Raw genomic sequence first — 17,469 nt, 5'->3', positions numbered from 1 at the left:
GAGTAATCTTCAAAACACTTGGAAGACATAAACATCCATAGTAGGACAAGTAATTGCATATTGAATATTATAAGAGAATTGATGTGACGTGAGATTACAATTGAGGGTCTTGTATATATACCCAGTCAGGTACCTTTTCACGAATGGTTATGTCTTTAGAGACATGCCTCTTCATTACTAACTAACTAACTATTAGTTAATTCATTATTACTTATTATTAATATATTTATATTTTCATTTATTATTTTTATATGAATTATATTCATAACATCATTCTTTTCACATACTCTAAAACACCTTATGGATACAAGATAAAGAAACCCAAGAAATTGGAATAACTTCTAAGGCTAATCTAACCAAAACCAATCTACTCCTTGGATAACCACCTACTACACCATAAGGATAATATTTTCTCCACCTTAAAAACCATCCATGCCAAGTCCATTTTGGTGCAATCATATGGCTTTAAATAAAATCCCACATATTCTATACCTTATTATAGTTTAATTCCTAAAAAAGGAAATATTTACAAAAATTGACTTTTGTCTTTTCACTAACTCCCTTGAAAAAAACATTAGATTTCCCATATTTACCACCACTCTAGTGGCCTAAAAAAAAAGATTCATAATATCTCTAGTATTTTGTGCAACCCTTCATGAACCATCACAAATTAAAAGAATGTTGAATCTATAAATAATAAGTGTGAAATATGTAAATTCCCACCCACTTTGATTCCAAAAGCTCCAAGAGATTTTACTTGCAATAGTGCTCGACTAAGCCCTCTTCCACTAGATGAAACAATAGAGGGTAAAGAGGGAATCTGTGCCTTAATCCCCTCCTTCACCTAAAGAAACCTAAAGTTGGCCCATTAATTAACACTACAAATGAAACTAAAGATGAACAATTTGTTAGTTACCTAATCCTTGGGCTTATGTTATATTATAAATATTGTTGCAAATATTAATTTAGGAGAATTAGGATGAGCCATAGGTGACTATCAAGAGTCAAGAGACCTCTTAGAAGATGAAACCAAAATTAATCTCTCAATGTTTTTATGTAGGAATCACATTAATAAAAAATTATTCATGGAGTTACTCATTCTTATCCTAACAACGGTATCATAGCTAGTTATTTTTTGATAACTCCATAGCCTCTAGAGCTTCTTGGAGAGATGCCTAGTTGCTTAACACTAGTGCAAATTGCCACATGATATTGTGGAGAGACGTCTTTGAAGGATTGAATAAAATGTAAATGGTGCTCTAAACTTTGTAGATGAATCTAGTCTTGAACCTACAAGAATTGGCACCATAAAGCTCAACTTGCTTGGATTCTTAGATTTTCTTTTATGTAATGTTCTTTATCTTCCTCAATTTTGAAGGAACTTGATGTTTCTTATTCACATTCGAAAGCAAGGCCATTCCATTCACATGTTCGATGAAAAAGTGGAAATAAGGAGGTATTCTAGCAATATGGCCATCATAAGAAGATGGGAAGATGACAAATGTTGAAGCTAAAAGGGACATCTACACAGTCACATAATTCTACATATCTTTCTCATGACAATGAAGGCACATTTTCATCTAGTTTCTCATGGCATAATATATTTGGGAACATCAATTATGATAGGCTTCAGGTGTTGAAGAAAAATGTTGTTTCTTGTTTTCCCATAATTCCAAATAACTTGAAGCAATGTGAGGCATGTATGCCCAGTAAACACATTAAGCAATGTTTTCATGATTCTACTTCAAAAGCGCATAAAAGCCTAGAATTGATACACTCAGATTTGTGTGGCCCTGAGCATGTTCTAGTTTTTTGTTGATAATAAATATAGAATGACATTCAGTTATGACTCCCCCAAAATGTTTTGGGTTTATTTGTTGAAACATTAAAAAAAATCATCTATGGACTGAAAATTAAGCTCAATCTCACATTGCCGCTCTTCAAACTGACAATGGAGTGGAATAAATTTATAATGAGTTTGAAAACTTTATTCACTAACATTGGATCAAGCATAAAACCATTGTTCCATACAATTCTCATTCAAATGGTGTAGCAATAATAATGGGCAAGACACTCTTGAACGGAGCACATTCAATGTTATTTTTCAAGAATGTAAAGTTAATGTTTTGGGCTAATGTAATTATATCTACAATATATGTAAGAAAAAATAGTCCATCTCATGCTCTTGGAAATATGATTCCTTATGAAAATGTTGTATGGCCACATTCCTTTGGTAAGGCATCTCAATATTTTTGGTTCCACCTACTATGTCTTAATTCTAAGGAGAAAAGAAACAAGCTTAGTGCAAGGATTCAAAATTGCATCTTCTCGAGGTACTCGAATGCCACCAAGGCATATAATCTCTACAATGAGGTAAATAAAAAGTTTATTCTTTCAAGAGATATGGTTTTTCTTGAATCCACTAAGAATGACAAGGAAATTGAGCAAAAACTTGATCATATGGATAGATCCATCCATGTAAATACATAGCATGAGTTTGATGATGAAATTCCACATCTTGAATAGGAGGTCCCTATATTGGATTGATATCTAGAATCTCCTTTTGAAGTGACATCTCCCCCTCACGAAGAAGATCCAACCATTTCATCATAACAGGAAGTTCAATTAGACAATGTGATTTAGATAATTTAAAGGTTGAACCTTGACAAAAATACGTCCCCATCTCAATCAATTGAGCAACTTAGACCATCTTAGAAAGGTCCAAAGTGGCTCACAGAGACACTTGAACACGTTCATTCTGATAAGGTTGGAAAGTTGGGAACTAGAAGTTCAACCAAACAAGATGGAAGTAATGTAGATAATTTATAATGAAATGGATGTTTCATATGGTCGTGAATTGAATTGTATACTAAATTTGAACAATTACATTTGAAGAAGTTGCTTCTCACAATGAGTGGAAAGAAGTCATGCAAAAGGAGTATGATGCTCTCATTAAGAATGGCATGTGGAAGTTGGTGGATCCTTCATTTGGAACCAAACCAATTGGTTGTAGTTGGGCCTATAAGAAGAAGTACAAATTAGATGGCTCACTTGACAAGCATAAGGGGAGGCTTTTGATGAAAAGATATGCATGCAAAGAAGGCATAGAATATGAGAAGACTTCCCCCCCCTCCCCCCACCACACAAAAAAGGAGCTTCCATTTGTGCACTGTTTGCTTTGCATGCACATAATAGGTGGATGATTCATCATATGGATTTAAAAATAAGTTTCTTGAATGGAGACATGAAAGAGAGTGCCTACATGTCTTAACCAAAAATATTTGTTGTAAAAGGTCAAGAACATAAGGTATGCAAGCTCATCAAGTCCTTGTATGGCCTAAAGAAATCATCTCACACATGGTATGCAAAGTTAACTGAACATATTTTGAAGATCAATTTCAAGCATTTTAACCTTGATGACACAACTCTATTTGCCAAGAAAGTTTCCAAAACTATTGTATATTTTGTGGTGTATGTATATGATTTTTTCATAACAGGAAATAGTGAAGCATATATTCTATCCATAATGGAAGAATTAAAGAATGTATTTTAGATGAAAGGCATGGGACATCTTCATTACTACTTGGGTATTGAAGTAACTTAGAATCCAAAGCATGTATTCATCTCCCAATAGAATTGAAATGAATAATTGTTGGACAAATTTGGCATCACTGATTGTAATCCTCTCTCCACTTTAATGGAGAAAAAAATTAAGCTAATATCAAAAGAAGGCAATGAATTTCAGGATGAAATTAAATATAGATATCTTGTTGGGAGTCTTATCTACCTTACTACTACCAGACTAGATATTGTATTTGCAATTTGGATTCTTTCTAAATTCATGAAAAAAATTGTGAAGGACATTAATGTGCTGCAAAAGGTACTTGAAGGGAACTCAATACTTTGGGCTCAAATACTCTAAGGTGGAGGCCTTCAAGTAGTTGGACATACAAATTTAAACTTTGATGGGGGTAAGGATAATGGAGTTTCTACTTCAGGAGACCTGGATTAGTACCTATCTCTTAGATATCATACAAACAATCTATTCCAATAGATTCCACTATAGAGGCAAAGTATGTGGTTGATGCAAAGGAAGCAAAGGATATTGTGTGGCTAGGGGAAATACTAAAAAATATGTAGGAGAAATGGGTGAATGCTACTCCACTTTTGAATGATAACACTTTTGTAATCATCTTAGAAAATAATCCTAGATTTTGTGATCAAACCACACATCAATACAAAGTAAATTTTGATTCATCATTAAGTAGAGGCAAAGATCATTAGTCAATACATTGTTCCACAAGTGAGAAAATTGCAAGCATCTTCACCAAAGCATTTGTAAGAGAAAATTTTGAAAAGTTCAAAAAGATTATTGGACTTACAAAATCCCCTTCTGATTAAGAGGGGAGATGTTAGATAACTAACCTAAGGGATTATGGTATAGTAAATATTATTTTTAATATTAATTGAGAAATATGAAGAGTCACAGGTGATTATGGTATATGGTAAATATTAATCTTAGAGAAATATGAAGAGTCATAAATGAATGTCAAGAATGATCAAACCTCTTAGAAGATGAAACTAGGATTCATCTCTCAATGTATTTATGTATGACTCACATCAATAAAGATTTATCTATGGAGTTACTCATCCTTGGACTAACACAATCCATAAGCCAATTGACAATGTTAAGATTGAAGCCTACATGAACAAGCATCATTCTCAAATAAAGGTATCTTACTCTATCATAGGATTTCGACAAATCAACCTTGATTACCACAACAAGCATCCTTTTATTTTTAATTGAATGAAATACTTTCTAGGACACCCCCGCATTATAATGAATTTTCCCCCATGTATAAAACCAAATTACTCTTGAGATATAGTCTTTGACAATGATTCCTTCACCCTTTCTCGTAATGATATTTATATATTTATTTTATATATGTGATTGTATAATGAGATCAATTTACAATCCTCAAATCTAGAAGGGTTATATGATTTGGTGATCAATGCAATGAAAATGGTATTAAGTGTTTCCAAGATCCTTCCAAAATTTGTAAATTCCTTAATTACCCTTAGAAAATCCCCCCCCCACAAATCATAAAACAAAAGGAAAATTTCCATGGATCACAATCCAATCTAGGACTCTTATATGTCTAGAAAGAATGCAGGATCTCTAAATCTCCTCTTTACATACTACTTCCAACAAGCTAAAATTATACCTCATAAAAAAAGTTAGGAAGGAAGGTTGCCATTTTGAACACCTTATCAATAGTAGCCCTACCATCTCCTTTAAATTTTCCATTAAAGTGATTAACCTTTACTTTTTCTAGATCCTTAAAACTTGATATTGTAGAACCATTAGGTCCCTCCATATTCCATATAGTGTTGAAATTTTCCTATCGCTTATATATTGATGGAATAACATAGTATCGTCATCACCCTTTTCCAACCATGAGCCTCCAAGTAGTTCCTTTCTCATATAGAAATTGTTTCTTCCTTCTATGAATATCATTAATTTCAATCTTGGGTTCCTCATGAGAGAATCCTTGTAAATCCTAGAAATATGACCAATTTAACTAATGAACCTTTTAACTTTATGCACTTCTTACATTTATTTTCCTTAACATGTCTCCCTCCTCAATGCCACCCCTAACACCAATTCTAGAACATACCTTAGGTTTTTAAACAGTAGGACCTCCTATCATAGGTAAACCACCTAATATATTTAAATGAAAACCCAATCACCATTCACTGGATAACTCCTAATGAGAAAAACTCGTCAAGGGCATGTAACATTTGAAGTCACAATCATTGATGGCACAAAACATGACTAGATTTATGAGCACAAAACTCCAACAAATGAATAGTTCACCCACACTCTTAGGCTACAAACACTTGTCTCAAAAAGGCACTTGTAGGTATGAAACAATCCCACAACCCAAACTCTCTAAAGCTCTAGGAAAACCTACACAAGTTGGAAGTGCATACCTAGAAAATTCGAACCATAAGGTAATGAAACACAAGGTATACTTATCGAATCTAACCAATGTGAAACCAAAAGGGAACATAGATGAACTAATGGAGACCCTAACGCAACTTTTCCATCCCACCTACCCCAACACCTCCACTAATCAACAACTTGATGGCATTGTTGCAACAATCATCTTCTAGAGTCAACTTGTAACAATCTTCTTTTTTCTTTTTTTTGTGAATAATACTTTTCACTTATTCTACGAATAAGTTAGAAGCTCTAATTAGTGCCCAACCTTATAGTTGGGTACTCCTATTTTTTCAATCTAGGGGCTAAGGGTTCTTGATCGTACCCCACTTATGCCTGGATGTTTCCTTACGTAGAGACATAAAAGATAGACTACCTCCAAGTTCCAAGGTCATGAAAGAATTCTCTGTGAGGATCATTTTCCCAGCTTGGAAGTATAAGGTAGCCATGCAACTACCAAGAATAATATGCCTTCCCCATTTAAATTCATCATGCATTTATAAGGTAGAACCAAGCTTTCTCTCTACTTTGACATTAACAAACACCTAGTGGCATCCAATACCTTCTATCATGCAAATGATTACTTGAGATGGTCATTACTACTCGCTATCAAAATTTAAGATGCACGAGATTGCATAAATCATTCTTACCTTTATCTCATGGCTATAGGGACTATCCCCTAATGCATGGAATTTTGACATCATGGATAATTGAGAGAATTTCCAGTTATCTTGATGGAAATGCAGTTATTACTCTGCACCTTCGCTTTTGCCACAAGGATAGACCTATGATAAGGACTCATCATATGAATTCATTTGAAAATTCCGTACTCCAGCAAGTTCAACTAGATGAATATGTCCCCCAATGTGTGCCGATAATTTATGTCTCTAAGGGCTCAAAAGAAAGGGAATGTATTTAATCTTGTGAACCAAAAATAGACTAATATTATCAACCTTAACAACTCTCTCAACCAGTTAATAACTATAAGGACAAGTCCACCTTAATTTATGGTTGATACACATATTTTGTTGAGGCAAGATTATCATTAAAATAAATATAATTAAAATAATTATAAAATCAATAATAAATTAATACAAATACAATTAATATAACCCTAATGAAATTAATATAACCATAACCCTAATGAAAATAATTATTTGATAATTAATTTAAAATCCCTAAATATCACAAAATATAATTAAATTAAAAAAATATAATAAAACAATTTAAATTATAATTAAAATAAATTAAAATTTTTAAATTCTAATATCTGTCGGCTAAGCATCTCATCTCTATATATTTGGAAAAATGAGAACAGTCTTTCAATAATATTTCACATCCTGAAGATGAACTATCATTGCTGGTTCGAAACATCGATCAGAAATAAAGCTAATGCGATGTATCCAAAAGATAATCTACATAAAAATGGAACAAGAAGGTAGTCCCTTTTACTATTGGTGCCAAGTTAGCATTTGCTTGAAGGGAAAATTTTGAACAACAAGAATAGAGTGCAAGACCAATTTCAATCCACTCTAGAATGGGAAGAGAGATTGCTAGCAGGGTGCTTTCCTCCTCAAATTGGCGTGATAAAGCATCTGCTACGACATTTTTGCGCCCTTTCTTGTAAATTATCTCATAATCATATCCCAACATTTTGGCTAGCCATTTATTTTTTTGTGGCAAGGATAGGTGTTGCTCCAAAAAATATTTAAGGCTTTGATGGTCTGTGCGGATTTGGAAATGCCACCCCAATAAGTATGGTCGCTAGGTATCCACTGCATGTAAGATGGCCATCATCTCCTTCTCATAGGTAGATTGTCCCAAATTTGTTCCACTTAGTCGTTGGCTAGTGAAGGCCAAGGGTCGACCTTCCTGCATTAAGATAGCCCCAATCCCCGTACCTGAAGCATCACATTCAATCACAAAAGATTTGGTGAAGTCGAGTAGTGCCAATACGGGAGTGGAGCACATGGAATGTTTGAGAGCTATAAATGCCTGTTGCGCTTCATCATTCTAGAGGCATGAATTTTTCTTGAGAATTTGAGTGAGGGGTCTAGCAATGCGACCATAATTGCAGACAAATTTGCGATAGTAGCCGGTGAGACCCAAAAATCCTCTCAAACTCTTGAAGGTCTTTGTTGAGGCCAATCCTGCATTGCCTGGATCTTTTTGGGATGCACCCTGACAACTTCACGCCCCACAATGTGGCCCAAATACTTGACTTCTTCCATGCCAAAAGAGCACTTGGACAATTTGACAAATAATTATGCTTCCGGAGCAGTTGCAAGAGAAGTTCTACATGCTGAAGATGTTTTTCCCAGGTGAGGCTGTAGATGAGGATGTCATCAAAGAAAACAAGGACAAATTTTCTGAGATATGGTTTGAGCAGGTGATTCATGAGGCTTTGAACAATGGATGGGGCATTACAAAGACCAAATGGCATGACCAAGAATTCATAATGGCCTTCATGAGTTTGGAAAGCAGTCTTTGGAATGTCTACTTCTTTCATGCTAATTTGGTGATAGCCTGAGTGAAGGTCAAACTTAGTAAAGAATTGAGCCCCATTTAGTTCATCCAGCAAATCATCAACGACCGGGATGGGAAGTTTATCTTTGATCGTTAGCTTGTTAAGGGCCCTGAAGTCTAGACACATACGTCATTCCCCATCTTTCTTGAGCACCATGACCACAGGCGATGAATAAGGACTAATGCTAGGACGAATGACACCGGCTTCCAGGAGTTCCTTGATGATTTTTTCAATTTCATTCTTTTGGGCGAAAGGATATCTATATGGGCGCACATTTGGTGGTTGTACTCTTGGGACCAAAGTAATGCTATGATCATGTTCCCCTCTCGAGGGTGGAAGCTCATGAGGCTTATAAAAGACCTGCAGATGGTTGTTTAAGACCTGTCGCATCTCAGGATGAATATGAAGAGAAGTGGGCTTAAAGGCCTGGATGGCATTAAATTGGGCTATAACTCCATGGTGGCCCTTTTTTAACAACTTTTCCATCCTATGTGAGCCGATGATAGAAGGAGCACCTGCCTAGAGTTCGCGGAGGGTATGTGTGTGGTCATTCTTATTAAAGCTCATAAATAACTCTTGGAAATCCATTGTGATTGGTTCGAGTGTACGGAGCCATTCAGCACCCAAGACAATGTCACACCCACCCATGTTGATGGCAAACATGTGGGTCTTTAGGTGATAATCCCCCATCTGAAGTTTAACATTTTCACAGTGGCCGTCACATTTCATTGTCCCCCCATCAGCAATCTAGACCTGGAAATTAGAGACTGCTCTGACAAAACAATGCACTGCTTCAGCGACTCTTTGATGGATAAAGTTATGCATACTGCCACTATCAATCAAGACTACTACAGGGTGATGTTTAATAAAACCTCTGATTTTGAGAGTTTGGGGAGAAGAAATGCCTGCCAAAGCATGGAGCCAAATAACTAGTTCTTCTGGTGTAGCTGGGAGCTCATTGTCTGGCTAGTTGTCCTCATCTTCCTCCTCTAGTCCCTCAAATGGTGGGGCTTCCTCAGATGAACTATGTTTAGTAGCATCAATTTGAAAGAATTTTGGTTCCTTGCATTTATGCCCAGGGGAGTATTTCTCATCATAATAGTAACACAATCCTTGCTTTCTTCTTTTCGCCATTTCTGCTGGTGACACCTTTTGGACCTTAAGTGTTTGGGTAGTGCTCAGAGCCTGGGTGGGGCATCCCTTGGCTAGGAAATTTGGATGAGTCAACTGGGCTACTAACGTGCGTTCTACTTCACGAGTTGTCGTGCAAGCTACCAGCTATGTGACTGGGTGGTGCATCTAGACGTGGGCTTGTATGGCATCTTTGAGACCACTGATAAAACATTCCAAGTAGAATTCATTTGGTAGACCTCCTGTGTGGAAGGCTAATGCTTCAAAGGCTTTAATATATTCTTGTACTATGCCCGTCTATTTGAGCTTAGTAAGACAACCCCAAAAGTTAGATTCATGATCAAAGCGATCAGAAAGGGCTTTTGAGAATATCTGCCAAGTCATTGGCCTTGCATAGCATCGTTGATGTCATTGCCACCATTGCCATCTTTCTTGGTCCAAGTAAAGGCTTCCCACGCTTAGCTTAGTCTCATCATCTATGATGTGATTCAATGTGAAATATTGCTCCATTTGTGATAGCCATATGGCCAGATGAGAGCCATCAAATTTATACATGTCCAGCTTGGGTGGTCGAGGGTGGGACTATTGGTGGTTTCCATAGAAGTGAAGAGAATGGCTAGATTTGCCCTCATGGTTTTCATTAAAATCATATGCCTCTGATTGTATCCCCGACTTTCCCTTTGTGATTCCATCACTTAAGGACTGGATCTGCTTTGTTAATTCATCCAACTTTTGTTCAAGAGTGTCTATCTTCTCATTGGCCATAGCTTGAGTCCGGTTGGTACCATGCATAGATCCGGTGCACTTGTCGTTACTGGAAAAAGAAAAAATTTGGGACCACCCGAAAATTTGAAGTTGACAAGTGAATGGTACCACCTTGCTCAGCTTGTCATCTTGATTCTTATGGGCTAAGTCTCCTATAAGAATCTCAGTCTGAACAGAGTTTTACTCCTCACTTAGGAATACTGCAGTAGCCAATTCTCAGAAAAGTTAATCCTGAACAATGTCCTGCGAGAATCACCCCAATGTATAGGAGCCACAAGCCTCCCTGCACAAATAGTCAAATATGTCTTCGAAACCCTCAACTGCTGAGTGTGAGTAGGAATGTGGCAATGACCGAACCCCCGCTACTAGATCTAAATGGCGGATCTGATTGTTGTTGCTGTGACAAAACCCAACTTGCTAGATCTGATCTGGAAAAGAAGATGATGGGTGATCTATAGAGATACAAGGGAACTATGGTCTCAAGGAGTGTCAGGTGCTACATATTACAATATACATAAGGGTCCAACAGTAGTACTCGGCCCAATCTTTCAGGGCACTAACTAAGGAGGATCAATCATACCCTTAGCTGTACTACCCAACTACTCTATCGTACGCGCAAGTAATCTCCCCGAGCATTGTTCTCGGTGTACTGCAGAAGAAAGATGATCAATGGTTTATCTATGGCGAGGTTTCAGGTGAGCCTAGGGGGCTTCCAATATACCTAGAGGGTACATGGAAGACAGTCTATGCGCAGTTTTGTCTAATGCACTACTACTCAAAGGGGTACCCACAGGGGTTACAAGGGAGTCCAACAAGCGTGACCACCTCTTGTATTTCCTGCGTGCATGCCTCCCCAAATCCACAGGTTTATGCGCTCAACGACAAATCCCATGGTTTAAAGATGCTGGAACACATCTCTAGCCAAAAAAAAAAAATCTGCTAAAAATGGAGATCCCACCGGCCTTGGAAAGTGCTATGATACCACTTGTTATGCTCTTGACCTACGAGAAGATACTGGAATACCAAATATGCGAAGAAATATAACCCAGAACACAGTACAGTGAGAAATTACAGCATGTATTTTATTATTTAGAAAGGAAAGCAATGTTCACTTGCCTCTTCGAGGGGGCAACCTCCAATAGAGCAATGCTCGATTACAAAATAAGACACGACGCTCCTCAATGGGGAGTCTCTATCCTTTATCTAGGATTCATACATGCAATACCATGGGTCAGTACCATGGTTCTTATTAATACCATCTATCTAATACCATGGCCCATTTGCAACTAACTGTGGTCCCTTCTTTAAATGCAGGTCAACCACTTACAATTATTAATATGGGCTTTATTGACTCTTTAACTAACTATAACTATGACTTGACCCTATTACATAAATAAGGGGGTTAGGGTTGGACCCTAATAGGTCTAGTTTCAAAAACACGTTATTACCATTGCCTTATACCTTTGAAACCAGACTTTGGACAGAATCAGTGATAATCTAAAGTAATATACATATAGGGTACAATTCATTAACATGACTCACCTTTTTTATTGCAGTCTTGACACTAAGCAGGTTCACCCTACAGGTCCCATGATTTCCAAACTCGTGTTCCTCCCTCCTTGCAGCAATGCCTTCTGAGCTATTCTTCCAATACGCTTCTTACTCTTTCCATTGTAGCGTGTTCCTCCTTTCGTTTCTCTCCCATGGTCTCGATTTTGATTCCCCTCCCCCTCCCATTATCCCGCTTCTCTTTTCTACAACCTCACTGTTGACCTAGGTTATTTATAGTCCAGCCTCTTTGGACCAGCAGAAATTTCACACCCATCCCTCTTGGCCTGGCCATTATTGATCAACCTTATAGGCCAATCAATGTTGTGCCATTTGGCCTCCACCATCTGTCGACTTCTCATAACTAGTCCTTTAGTCAATAGAATGTGAGAGAAGAAGAGGAAAGTAAATTTTCTTTGCTACCTGTCAATTACTCTTGTAGGTGTTCTAAGTTTTCATGGCTACGTGGCTCAACCCAAGGGAAGAAAGGAACGCGCCCTCATTTTGGACGCTTTGCCTTTTTGTTTTTATGTTTTACCCATCCTTTATTTATTAGTATAATATTTATTTGGGTTAAGGTAAGAGAATTCCACTAGATAGGTAAAGGTACTATCATAAGGTAAGACAATTCGACCTTAGCTAGCGACCTTTCTTTTCAAACAATCAAGGGTTATACCAATAGGTATAGCTTAATTAGTCTTCATAAACATTAATTTGTGTCATAATAGCCAATTAAGGTCCTCAATAGCTCAGTGTTCTTACCTCTTTTGGAAATTTACAATAGCCACACACGCTTATGTATTTATATATACTCATAAAGTCTAAAATAGTAATGCGAAAATTTACACTAGTCATATAGGGTTCATAAAATCCATATACATGCCTTTTACATTATTTCAAAATAATTATTACATGTTCAAATCATGTTTCCATACACATATATGCATAGATACATTTATTATCTTCAACATGTATACACAAGTAACTAGGGAAGTACTTACCGTGACCCTACAAGTGCGAGGTGGCCAGGACAATATTTACCTTATATACAATAATGTACCATGATCGGAACCCTAAGCACGATATGTACTACATTGTGGGATGATTGGGGTCGTTACAACTACCACCTCCTCATATGAACCACCAAAAGAATTAATCCCACCATCAAAGCGTGACACATTCACATTCTTATCAATTTTTGCTTTGGAGCCCTTTGTTAGACCCTCCAAAGATTTGGAACTTGATGTGCAAAGGTCCCAAAACCTAGTATTTGTGCCATAGGCTCTCCTGGTAATGGAGAGACTCAAATGTCTTGTCCCTCATATGGATCTTATGAAAAATTGACCTCATATAATCTTTAACTCATATCTAAATCATACTAAACTTCCATTGTTGTCATGACCTTGAAGAATAATTGAGTGGCACCTTTTTTACTCAAAACATTATGTTTAAAAGAAGCATCATATATAGGTGCGTGTGTACACACACACATGTCTATGTATATGTGTTTGCACATGCAGACTTAGTATAATTTTTTTAGTTTGTTTAGATTATTGTTTATTTTATTTTATTTTGATTTATAAGCACTAATGTTTTATATCTCATCCATACTAAACTATTAATTATTTTTTTTAAAAATACTATATTGAGTTGACATACACCATGTGTAAGGTTATGACATATTCCTATTAATGGGATGCAGAATGCACCTAGCTCTAAATGCGACGAATTTCATTTTAGTATGTCTAGAAATAATCATTTCTAGTTATATAGTGATGACCTTCATCTATAATTTTGAGGTTTCTTAAGGGTTTCTAACCAATATATTTGAATGGTCATAACTTGTGCATCTACCATCAAAGATCATATCATGTGTAATTTTGATTTGCTAACAACAACATTTCTATAACAATGTTGAATTTATAAAAGATATACCATATTGAATAGAATTGAAAGATGTCCTAAAATTGAAACACAATTTGTTAGTAAAGAAAACCTTATAATGTGATTGTACTAACTTCCATTTCATATTTAATTGTAAACTTAAAGATTAGGTATCTAAAATAGAATATGGTACACATAATGGTAATATTATTCTTTGCATTGTTATCCGAGGGTTCTTCAAACCTTTTGCATATTTACAAAAACAAAACATTTTCACTTGAAGTATAAAATCTATAAAATATTGTCTATAAATATTTGACTTTCTATAAGATACTCAATATTAACCATATTTTTCATGCCTAGCTCTTTGTACATGTGAATATAAATATTTAGCAAAAGACCAAACTAGAGTCTTATGTGGAGTATTCACTTCCATGCAATTGTATTAACCATCATATTTAATCATGATGAATTGTAAGTACAAAGCCAAAGAAAAGGGCTTCATATTTTATAACAAAGATACTACAAAATGTTATTGCTTATTTTTTCAAATTTTATCTTTACTAAGTTAATTTTCTGTAAAGTGAGTTCAATTTTGTAAACATATGATTAGGTTTCATGTGGTTACACTCTATGTCACTATAAGAATCTCTTAAATTCAAATACATAAAGAGATTGTTTAGTTCTTTATATTATTTTTAAAAGTAAATTATCAATATATATAATGCATAATAATGTTAGAGACTAATTTAACTAATTGACTTACCAATAATGCCAAATGTATATGGAACATCTGAACCAACTGCTGGAGAAGTTGTAAAATGGAATTCACGTGTTGCGTTTCCTATTCCAACCTTATAAAAATATTTAGTATCAAACTGCAATAAAAATAAAAATAAATAATTTGTAAGAACTTTTTAAAAATAAAATTAATCAAAACTACACATCTAAAACCAAATACAAATACAAATCCAAATTTTTAAATTTAAATTTTAAAAAAAGATAAATTATATATATATATATATATATATATATATATATATATATATATAATTAAAAATATAATATAGAATATTTTTAATATACTTTTTCTCCAAAATAAATCTATCAATAAATTTGTAAATTATAAAAATTAAATTTTATATAAATTAAAACTAAACCTTAAATGCAATAATCTAAACATTTTAGAATCAATTCTCACTTCATTCTTATCATCTAACCCTTCATAAAAACACTTTGATGTAAAGAATAAATTCAAAACCACACATTTAAACCCAAATAAAAAATCATATAACTTTTATAATGACTTTTATATAATATTTTAATATAAAAAATAATTAAAAAATATATAATATAAAATAATTTAGTATAGTTTATTTTCAAAATAAATCTATCAAACAATTTACAAATTATAAAAATAAAATTTTATACAAACTAACACTAAATCTTGAATTCTATAATCTGAACATTTTAGAATCAATTTTCACTTCATTTTTATCATCTTACATTTCATAAATGCACTTTAAAGTAAAGTGATTTTTTAGATTTAATATCACTCTTATCTTCTAACTTTTCAAAACTCTGAACATTTTAGAACCAATTCTTACTTCATTCTTATCATCTTACCTTTCATAAATGCACTTTGTTGTAAAGTTTTTTTGGATTTAATATCATTCTTATCTTTTTACCTTTCAAAAATATATTATTCACTGAACTTTCACTGAACCTCAGGGGGCTAGAGCGACAGCCATTCTACTTGAATATAAGACTAACCCAGGTAGACCTTTTACTTGAATATCTAATCCTAACCCAGGTAGACCTTTTACTTGAATATCTAAGCCTAACCTAGGTAAACCCAAAAAAGTCAACCCACGACTCGGAACAGAGAACCAGCAAAGTGGCAAGTGGATTCGACAGCCCAGGCTACCCTTCCGGGCTAAATGCATTATTCACTTTGCTACAGGCAAAACTATGTTGCATTTTTAAAACCCTTTTATGGACCCTGTACCCTACTTTTCTTTCCGGCATAAATCAAATTGCTTTTGAATACTGTTTGTTTACACTAATTAACCCTTCAAAATCCATATTTTCTGAGCAAAAGAAGGAAAACTATATTGCAAGACTTACCTCTAGATTCCTCAGAGTGCAATGATGAATAAATCCAGATGTATAATTATAATACATATATTTGGTCATAATACCATATGCTGCATGTGTGTACTTGGACTCTTCAGGGCCATACAGAACAATACTGGTTCCAGGCTCTGATGGCGTAATCCAAGAGACAATAACAGCTGTACCCTCATAATCTCCTTGAGTGATATGAACCTGGTAAAATCAAAGCCCTGAACATCAGCTGATTCTTCCTTAGATGCCATTTAAAAAATTAGACTGTTCATTCAAGTTGAAAATAACAAAGAAGAAGAAGAGACAGCATTACCTGTTGGGGAGCATTGTAACCAGGGGGACATAAAAAGCACCACTGTCCATGGGCATATCCACATTATCGTTAACCCTACGCACATATCTGCTAGTAATTCCTGCTTCAACTGATATACAAAAACTGAACCCCACCAATACAAATACCATTAATGAGTGCTGTTTGATTGCTTCCATTTTGCAGCCCAATCAAAACACAGACTTTGAACTCTGTCAAGTTCTCTGCATAAATGTCTACCATTGATATTCTCCACTGTATATCTATCCTTTATATTCTCCGCTGTATATATGTCTGTAAACGCTGAATGATTGAAGAACTCCGACGAAAGTGGGCTTCTCCGAATATGCCCAATGGATATTCAAAATACATTAGATTTTAAATGGGTTTTGTTTTGGGTTTTGTTCTTGGTCAAGGCACCTGGCATATGGCACAGCAAGTATTTTAAGAGGCGATCGAGACATTGCCTTGCAAGGGTTTCGTTGTATCTGCCCAATGGGTACGCCCCTTGCATTCCTGTTTACCCACGGCTCTATTGGTCGAGTCAGCCCGTGACATGAGAATGGCATCTCTGAAATAAATTATGTAATGGATATTCGAACACCTCAGCTTTCTATTGATTTTGACTCTGTTATCTTCTCGATGGCACTGCATTCCAAAGTATTTTTAAATCGTAATATAGTAGGATAAGGACTGATTTCAGAAAGAAAAGCTTTTTACATCATGTTATGTTATATGAGTGATTAGAGATTTCTACAGTTTATCATATTGTCAGAGATTTTTAGACTTTCACCGTGTAATATATTGTTAGATATTTACAATTGACAATTAGATTAATTGACTCATAATGCAATCTTTGTTCCTATAAAAAGCTTCAGCACTGGTCCCTGGCAAGTTTCTCTTTGGTCCCTGATGATGGATGGAGCCACCATCTTAAAAGTTTTTGGACGGATCATATCTGACATCATGCTATATTTTATTATAACCAGTTATATTTTATTATACATGGTATTAGCATTCAGTTTTTTTTGATAGTGTATTAGTTTGTTTTTTATCAGAAAAAATTGTAGTTTATCCATCGTTTAATATTGAGATCAATTTTTGTTTCTTTTTTATTATTATTTAAATTTATTTACTTGTAAGGTGATTGGTTAAGGTTTTATTAGATTAGTT

At 35.0% G+C, this 17,469-nt stretch overlaps 1 protein-coding gene across 1 annotated transcript in view; it reads right to left on the bottom strand.

Annotated features, from left to right (window-relative positions):
• Window positions 1-16,455, bottom strand: part of LOC149187655 (purple acid phosphatase 2-like) — a 186,611-nt gene extending 170,156 nt beyond the window's left edge. Inside the window, exons 1-3 of the mRNA XM_089411427.1 lie at window positions 16,300-16,455; window positions 15,987-16,187; window positions 14,626-14,737 (exon numbers count right to left, since the gene is read on the bottom strand). Of these exons, the coding sequence (XP_089267553.1) occupies window positions 14,626-14,737; window positions 15,987-16,055 (181 nt within the window). The 5' untranslated portion in view covers window positions 16,056-16,187; window positions 16,300-16,455. The remainder of the gene's footprint in view (window positions 1-14,625; window positions 14,738-15,986; window positions 16,188-16,299) is intronic.
• Window positions 16,456-17,469: the final 1,014 nt, after the last annotated feature.

This window comes from Pinus tabuliformis, chromosome 3_1 (genome assembly GCF_031772625.1).
Source record: "Pinus tabuliformis cultivar Carrire ecotype Pingquan chromosome 3_1, CPIR1, whole genome shotgun sequence".
NCBI lineage: Eukaryota > Viridiplantae > Streptophyta > Pinopsida > Pinales > Pinaceae > Pinus > Pinus tabuliformis.
This window is presented reverse-complemented; position numbering and strand designations above follow the sequence as displayed.